The sequence below is a fragment of the Aptenodytes forsteri genome, unplaced genomic scaffold (genome assembly GCF_000699145.1).
Source record: "Aptenodytes forsteri isolate BGI_AS27 unplaced genomic scaffold, ASM69914v1 Scaffold296, whole genome shotgun sequence".
Lineage (NCBI taxonomy): Eukaryota > Metazoa > Chordata > Aves > Sphenisciformes > Spheniscidae > Aptenodytes > Aptenodytes forsteri.
The window spans coordinates 3,248,887-3,258,180 of NW_008796181.1; the positions used below are offsets into that span (position 1 = coordinate 3,248,887).

General features: G+C 38.6%; 1 protein-coding gene across 1 annotated transcript in view; it reads left to right on the plus strand.

Annotated features, from left to right (window-relative positions):
• Positions 1-8,613, plus strand: part of INSIG1 (insulin induced gene 1) — a 9,617-nt gene extending 1,004 nt beyond the window's left edge. The window contains exons 2-5 of the mRNA XM_009287809.1: positions 1,474-1,598; positions 2,294-2,460; positions 2,947-3,046; positions 6,300-8,613. Coding sequence (XP_009286084.1) covers positions 1,474-1,598; positions 2,294-2,460; positions 2,947-3,046; positions 6,300-6,329 — 422 coding nt within the window. The 3' untranslated portion in view covers positions 6,330-8,613. The remainder of the gene's footprint in view (positions 1-1,473; positions 1,599-2,293; positions 2,461-2,946; positions 3,047-6,299) is intronic.
• Positions 8,614-9,294: the final 681 nt, after the last annotated feature.

Here is a 9,294-nt window from a genome sequence, read left to right on the forward strand (position 1 = left end):
CGCTGCCCGCCGCCGCCGGGGACGCCTCCAGAGCTGCAGCGCGAAATACCCCAGAAACCCCGGGCCGCGGTGCGGTTGGCGCAGGAGCTGGCGCTTAGCCGGTGCGCCAGCGTTAAATAAGTCCCTCCTCGTCAAAACAAAACAAGTCCCCGATGTAAGGTTGGGGGATTAAAAAGGTGTTAAATCTTAGGAAATAAACCCGCTGTAATCTCTTTTAATTTGCATTGAAAGTACTTTAAACACCTCTTCCACTTGTGTTGTAATGCAGTGATACTGTGCCATGCTGTTTGTACCTCATAGTAAGGGAGTATGAATGATAAACCATAAGCTTGAATGAATGATAAACTGCGTGGTAAAAAGAGATTGCCACAAGATGTGCTCCAATGAGGGTTCTCATAGCCCTGTCACAGTTGGATTAAACTTTGGCTTTTAGCTGTTATCGTGAGGTAAAAGTCCTGGTAACTGGCATCAGAATAATGAAACTCTCAGTGTCAGATCACATGTTTTTCTTAGAATGGTATGTCTTGTAGCCGTGTCAGATCACGTTTTTCTTAGAATGGTATGTCTTGTAGCCTTCTTAACGTAGAAGTTATTCGTCTTAGGAGTTTAAGGAGGGGGGGGAAAAAAGGGAAACAAATACACATGTTTCATACCGTTAAAGTACCATGTCCAACCCTGGAGCTGGTGACAACACATGGAGTTGCAAGGCTTAGAAGAATGAAACTCATCTAGTGTTTGTGCTAGCAACTGAGCTAACACTAGCCTATGTTTTTCTTCTGCAACCAATTTGCAGACTGATAAGGCTGAGAAAATGCTACATGAGGATAAAAACTTTGTCTGGTTAATAGTATGAGTAGTTATTTTCCCCTGACATAAATATTACTGATGGCAGGTGCTTCTTTAAGTTCAGTTCTGCTCCTATTTGTTATCAAAATTCATCTGATTTGGATGGCAGCATAGGCTGACTTACAGCCCTGCAGAAGGAAAGAAAGCAGCTCTACCAAGAAACTTTTGAGTCCAGGCAAATATTTAATTCAGGGCCTGATTGACAGCTAATAAGTCAAGTTCATAAAACTGTCTGCCCTGCATATAAGCAGTAAATGCGTATTCCATTCCTCACTGTAATTAAGCTTTTTGTTATGCTTTGTTATTTATTGGTACAAAACAAGCATCTGCTCAGGATGTCAAATGTTATGTGCTCGTGGGAGAAAAGGAGCTTGAAGTCAGATACCTTAACATCGCAATATGTATCTCTGCTTTAAAGGGTCAAACAGAATATTGCTTGTTAGAGTGGGTTTTTTTCTTTTCTAAAGGTGTGTGGGGGGTAATAATTGTCTTTTCTTCATCAGGCTTACAGTAGCGTGATAAGCACCTCACTACTTTGTCAAGCACTTATTTGCCAAACTAATATTTAGTAATATTGAAGTAATCATTGTATAACAGTTAGTACAAGTAGTATTACTTCTCTTGCAGCTGTCGTTGGCCTGCTGTATCCCTGCATTGACAGCCACCTTGGGGAACCACACAAATTCAAGAGAGAATGGGCCAGCGTAATGCGATGTATAGCAGTTTTCGTTGGCATTAATCATGCAAGTGCTGTATCCTTGAACTAGTTTACATTGTTGCTCGATAGTCTGTTGTCATGAAACAATCTCTTCCATTCACGTCTGGGAGAATTACAAAGGTAAGGATGGTGCTGCTGGCAGAGACATAAACTTCTGAGAGACCTGCAGTACACTGCAGTAGTTACTCTAAGATAGATAACGCACTTCACTTAAAAGTAGTTGGGGGGTGCCCTGGGAGGGGGGAGGGATAGCCATCATAGTATGTCTAGTTTAACTGCAAGTATAACAGATTAAAATAACACAACTTATACTGTATGTTGTCCGTGTCTAATACTTAACACAATTAACTAGTGAGGTACACTGAACTGTTCAGTAAGAATGTTCTTTGTGTTCAATAATGATGGTTTGAGCAGAAAACCTAAATCGGCAGGGATAACTGGGTTACTTGAGACAAAAATCCAAAAAATCCGTAGAAGTTAAATATATTGTAATATAGTATATTCATTAGATGCTCAGTGTGACAAAAATTGATGTTGCTTTTGCACTCACACTCCAGTCAAAGTCAGCAAGAGCTATGATTGCTTGGCAGGTCTGAAAACCAGATCCTTAATGTGTTGTATTTAGAGATGCAGAAACATGCTCGCTTTCAGTTTGAGTTTTCCCTTGTTCAGTTTCAGCAGCAGGATGTCTGCAGACTTAAAAGGATTGTCCTTAACATCTTTTTCCAGAAACTAGATTTTGCAAACAACGTCCAGCTGTCCCTGACTCTAGCAGCCTTATCACTGGGTCTTTGGTGGACATTTGATCGTTCAAGAAGTGGTCTCGGACTTGGAATTACAATAGCCTTTGTAGCAACTCTGATAACCCAGTTTCTTGTATATAATGGTGTTTATCAGTAAGTTATGCTTTTAAAATACTGCTTCAACTCTTTTGTCTTAACTAAAAACAGGGGTGCACATGCACTGGAAGTTAGTTATTAATGTATTTGACATGTTTTTATAATAAGACATTTTGTTTGTCTAAGGCAGCCAATTGTCCAGTTGTTCTGAATGATCAGATTGAGAGCTGGGGGTGGAGAGTGGGGAGCAGACAAATTGGGATGTATGTTGAAATGGTAACAGCTCAGCAAACTGAACTTCTACTGGCTTGGTATATCATTAGCTGGCTCTCAGGAGAGACAATTTCTAAACTTTGCTGGCTAGGACATTGGGTTTTAGAAACTTACTAAGTTAACAGACTTAATTTGGTCTCCCTATTCTCCTATGTTACTCTTTTGGGGTTTTTTTGTTTGGGCCCAGGAAGAGAATTCTATAGCATCTTCTAACAGTATGTAAGGTGATGATAATAACTTGTCTCTAACTTATTTCCTTTTGTTTACTAGGTATACATCCCCAGATTTTCTTTACATCCGTTCTTGGCTTCCATGTATATTTTTCTCAGGAGGTGTGACTGTAGGAAACATAGGACGCCAACTAGCTATGGTAATTACTGTATAATTAGCATTTCCTTTAACAATCCAAACACCTTCCATTGTTGTTAGTCCAAGAACAAACTATGCCTTTAAGGGTATGACTCACAAATTGACAGAGATAAGTAGATATCTTCCCGAGAGTTGAAACGTAAGCGTACAACCTGTGTTGCCAGTGGAGTGGGAATTGGCTTAGTAAGTGTTTGAGTATCTTCTGTATTTAACTTTTGCCAGCAACAGCCTAAATAAGAGTGGAATCAGTATGCCGCTTCTGGTGAGAATCTTAATCACTCCCGCTCCGTCATGACTTTGAATTAACACCTAAGGTAGCTAGAAAACTGAGACACAGATGGGCTTTCTCTAATTATTTATGCAGTAAAGCATTTTTGTTATGTAGATGAAAGGAAATGTCCCTATACAGCATTAAATTCTACCACTCTAGAATCAAATACGCTCTTTCTGGTCACTTAAGATGTAATTCAAGTATCACTCCATATATGGGATAATGTAGTATACATTACTATCTCATTTGCTAGGTTCTTAAGTAATTAGTTCCTTGTAGCGTACTTAAGAGTAAACCTGGCTGTATGCTTGCACATCAGCCTAAGACTTGGTTGTGAAAAGTGTTGTGACACTGATGGATAGTAATAACTAATACTGTATTGATTTAACTTCTGTCTTCTTTGCTACATAAGTCCTTTATCCTGGAAAACATCCTTCAAGTATTTAACTTCTCTAAGGCTGCTGTGGTTTAGGTGCCTTTAATCTTTACTGAAGGAAGGGCATTTGTAGACTTGGGAGTTCCTGAAATACTAGTCTCTGAACTGTTTAGTAAGGGGGGGAGCTGCTTTTTGGGACTGAACCACGAATGAGTAAAAAGATTAGCCTAAAGCTAGTTGTCTTCCCTGGAACAGGCTTTCTGTCTCTTCTGCCTAGCTTTGCTGACCCAGCAGATGGATGCTAATGTACTTCTAATGTGGATATCTGAACTTGATGCTGCAGATGGACAGGCTTGCAAACAAGCTGGGGAAGAGAGCCATGTTGTTTGACAACCACTGGCTAACACTGAAGATCAATGTCTTTAGTATTGATTCTCGGTTACACTAAATTAACAGTAACCTCTTGTAGAAAAGGCTGTTTAAAAAAAAAAAAAGCATGGGGCAAACCTGTTCTTGCTCTTGAGGTTTTTCTTTCATGCTGACTTGATACCACGTTACAGATTTCCTGGGACCATGGTCACAATCTTAACTTCACAGTCAATTTTGGTTTGCTCTGAGGCTCTAACATAGGAGCTCACTATTCCCACTTCAAATCCCAGTGGTGCATACTGTCTGCACGTGTTTTTTCTTAGGACTACATGTGGGGGGGAAGAGAGGGTATAATTTCTCTTTTTAAATTTGCCACTCACATCAAGTGAAAAAGATATATATTAATATAGTTTTATTTAAGCTTTGCTATTGCAAGCAGAGTCTCGGAATAAAATTGTAGTCAGTTATATGCTACATTTCTATATTTCACATCGGCATATGCAGTACTTCCAGTTGCTATGCTGCTTATGTTAGAGAGCAAAGGAAGGGAGCCTTAAAGAAGGAAGAACTAAAATAAATTTAGGCACATAGGACTACTACTTTTTTTTCTTTGCCTTCTTTTCACCTGGCATCTCGCTACTGAATGTAGTTAAAACCAGACTGGCTCCTGCCTGCAACTTCCCTGTCAGTCTTGTCATCTTCCTTACAAAGAAAGAGGGAAGTTGGCAAGGCAAAGCATTCTGTTCCAGTTATCCAGAGGTATCTTCTCATGTGTTTTACATTACCATTACTTAGTCTGGAAAACCTTGGAGAAGCCCAACATTTTCAATAGGAATGCTTCTGCAAGTCACTGTGAAGCATTCAGTGCTGGAAATTCAAAGAATTCTACTTCTAAAATAGAATAGTAGCATTCAGTCAACTAGGTCTTTCTCTATAGAGATGACCCAAAAGCACCAGTCTGTTTTGTCAGCCGTTGCGAACGTGGCAAGTAGATGGAATATTGCGTTTTTCAAACTAAACCTGAATAAAACAGTTCTTTTTGTAGCTATATTCTCCTGTAGTCCCTGAGCTGCTTGGCTGCATGTGGCGGGGGGGGGGGGGGAAGGAGTTCTGGGCACGTCTAGAGTTGAAGGCGGCACCTGTGGAAAACACTCTAGTGCAGTAAAGTTGCCTGGCTTCTTCCTCAGCCCCTGCCTAGCTTTTGCAGTTAGAAAAGAAATTAGAAGAGTAGAATGAGAAGTGTCCCTGAGACATCCCCTCCCATCCTGAGAAACGTTAGCTGGGAGGTGCTTGCTGCTTTTCAATCACTGGATTTCAAGTGAGCTTACATGCAGTAACCATGTGCAGTGTTACCTTTAAGCAAACCTGCTGTTAGCAGAGGGTTTTGGGGTTTGTTTGTTGGGGTTTTTTTTATATCAGCTTGAGGATGAAATCCAACATTTTCTTTAATAGCTTGATTTCAGAAGAAAAGGTGAAGGTGCTGCTGCCGCCATTAGCTCTCACTGCTCATTGTGACACCTAAAGTTGCTCAGTCAGTGCTCATCAGCTGGGTTAAATGGATGGCAACGCTTCATTTTGAGTTGTAACCATCATTCTCAACATCTGGCAAACAAGGGTGGTATTCAGAACTTGGACCTCACAAATACCTATTGTTTGCTACTGCTTGAGGCTGCAGAACTGTGAACACATTCAGTGCTTGCAAATACATTGGCATTTTGGTGCTAGAATGAGAAGAACATATTACGAGCTTTGTTTTAAAGAAAAGTCGGTTAAATTTCTTACACTGACATCCTAGAAAAGGGACCTAGGAGGAAATGAGTAAGTCTATCTGATACCAGGCTTTGATTGGAAAATAAAGTGACTTATGCTTGAAGACAGTTTGAAAGAGGGCTGTTAAAAAAAACTGAATTAATGCCCATTAAGTGAAGCACTGTGTACCTTCTGCGAAGAAATAAACTGAGATAGGGAGGAAAGCTAACAGAGTCTTATAAAAAGCAGTGCGATTAGTAGATGGATTTATCAGATGCACTAACTGAGGCAGCACAGACCCACAGTGACTTTTTTGTCCACAGTTAAGGAGCACATCCTTGTTGAGCTTTTATAAGAAACTATGTCTGCTAGGTCATTGTCAGCCTAACTGAAGCTAGTTGACTATTTAATCATTGAAAATATTGCATAATGTAGTTGCTTATCAGATGGCATTAAAATATAACGTGTGTGTTTGTTTTTTATCCATAGGGTATTCCAGAGAAACCACACAATGACTAAATCTTTGAAGAAGAGAGCACAGTGCCAGTGTGAAAGCAACATTACGAAGATGTGTTCCTGTTTTAAATTGAAGATTATTTAGAAAAAAATAATCTCTGTATGGGCTCACTGCACAAATGACTTGTGGAAAAAATATTAATCCACTCTTAGAATAGCCAAGTGAAATTAACTGCTTATCTTGAAATCTTACCCTGATTTACCGCATAAGCATTTGCGTATGGCTGTTCTCTGGAAGAGTTGAACACCAAGTTGCATACAACTGTTCAGGCTAAGTGGCAGTTTTCCAAGTATTAGATTCCAATGTAAGTTACTGAAGCAGCTGCCGTATTTTAAAGCCTTGAAACTGAAATTTAATTACAAGCTCTTGTATCAGTGCCCAAAGGAAGTAGATCGATGGTGCTTAACAATGATGAAGTATGGTTTAATAGGAATAGTATTTATCCAAATCTTTTAAAAAATAGGGTTATTTAAAAATAAGAGTGATCGAAACAGATTAAAGGCATTGCACTAATGCTTTTAGGAGTCTTATGAAGGAATCATGCCCTTACTTGTAATGCTGCATTAAGTTTCTGTCTTTGACGGTGGAGAGGGTTGGAGGGATGAAAGGTGGGAAGTCACCTAGTTTGGAATTTCTAAATTACTTCAGTATGATAGGTGAACACTGGAGACAATCTTGTTCTAACGTGAACTTTATCAGAAAATTCTGACTGGAAATTTCAAGACTTCTGAAGCTTGCAGTCAGATTTGCAAGAATCAAGTTCTGGCCCCAATTCAGTAAGAAATTTAAGCGTGTGTGAGTACTCCTGCTTAATATTAGACGTATGGTTCAGTATCTCACTGAAGGAGGTCTTAGGTGTCTTAAATGTCTGGTGTCACTGAAAAAACATGCATTGCAGGCCATTGCTTGGCCACTGAGTGTGTGCCCCCACCTCCTTAGATCTGCAGTTTCCTCCTAGAGGTGTCCTTGATCTTGCTTCTGTTTGAGTCAGGGTTTTGACTGAAATGATTTGAAACAGAAGCGGACCTAAAATGTGATTTAAACTGTATGTGAAGAATAGCGAACAGCTTGTTTTCTCAGTCCAGTTTCTGAAAGAGATCACTACTTGTTTTTGCACAACCCTATAGAACTTGCAATCTGTGATTGCCTTCTTAAAAAAAAAAAAGTGCTTATGTCACTACATTAAACATTTGGTGTTTCTTAATACTTAGTTTTGGTGAGCACAACATATTCATTTGATAGCTTAGACCATAGGAGACCTAAATAGCAAGTATTAGGTCTGAAAGTTGAAGTGCAATGTATAGTAAATCTGAGCCTCATGTTCTCTTCAATATCGATCATTTCTTATGAGAGATTAAAGAGAAAAGGGTTCTGAGTTCATTTCAATGCTGCATGGAGTCAAATGGAGCAATAATTTATTTAACTAGTAAAGCTAGTTTTGTTGTATCTTTCATTGAACCCAAATTTTTAGAAATACTCCAATTTTGTGGTTATGGTGTACTTGTAAACTTTTATGGATTTGCCTTTTTGTATTATGCAAAATTTTTTGTGTTCATTTCCAATCTTACATGGCTTCAGATACAGTTAGAGGCATCGGTTAAAGACTGACACATCAAAAAAGATGTTGAGGCAAGGAAGCAGTGTTGTGGCTGTTTTCACTTTTCTAAGGGAATGCTATAACTACTGCTTGTGCTTTTTTGTAGCAGGAAAAGTTTAGCACAAAGTCTGTGTTACAGAGCGGACCCCAATTCTAATCTTGCTTTGGTGTGAATCAAGAGTAATTTCATTGGTATAAGATCCTTCCTCAAATGTTTGAAACCTAAATAATTACATTTTATAGGACTCCTTGAAGAAATTAAGTCCTCGGATCAGGACTGGATCAGGTCAGCTGTTTTAAGAAGTACGCTACCTGCTGGGGAGACAGTTTTGTAATCATCTTAACCAATTTCAAAACGTTATAAAACCAGATGTAAGTAAAGGTGACAGTGATCTCTACAGCTGTTTGACTGATAGAAAAGTATTTAAGATTTATTTGTAAAGACTGAAACTAAATCTGTATGTGTTAGAAATAATGCAGCCAAAAATGTAAGTCAAAAGTTCATTTTTTGCCAATACTTCTGAGTATCTTAACCAAAGTGATTTAAGTTTGGAAGAGGCAGGAGGGGAGTGAAGAAAATTTGCACTATTCTGAATTTGAACACTTAAATTCTCATTCTTACTGATAAGTTTTCAGCAGTGTGTTTGGTTTTACACTTTTTTTACTATTAAAGTTTTAAGATCAAGTCATGTTTGCCTTGGATTCTCTGTATTCACATTATGCAGGAATCTTTCCTGAAAAGGACAGTTGTTATGGTAAAAACTAGGGGGTTTAAAAAAAAAAAAAAAAAAAAAAAAAAAAATAATCCTAAAACTGAATTTAAGATTAGCTTTTAGAGGGGTTTGCAGCTTGGGTTATATAGTTGAAGAAAAAGTCTTGCTACTGTGCCAAGAAGGTAGCATAAGTGTATGTTATGGTTATGTGACTTAAGGTACAGAATCTTATTACCATTGCCTTCCAAGATGCTGAAATTCAAAATTTGAAACAAAATATGGAGGGGGCAGGGTAAGCATGCAAATTCCTGTTGAGGCTTGGTTATCTGCAGTAATGATTACTAAATTCTGAAGCATCTTAAAGAGTGCAAACAGTAAGAATGAGTAAGCACAGTTGATAAGGCTAAGCAATTCTAAAACTTGCATCATCTGACTTAGGGAAGATAGCATCTTGCAAATTTAGACAAAGAGTCTTCAATTTAACTGCACTTAAATATTTATTTCAGACTTCTAGAAGCTGCTGTGTTTGTGGTGGAAACAGTAGAATGGCTTTTTGATCCATCTTCATATCAGTACAGAGTCTGTTGGCTTAGGTGAAGAAAGCTTCATTAGGAACTTCTTAACTATTTTAGCTTAGGTAGCCTGTGCTTGCTTAAC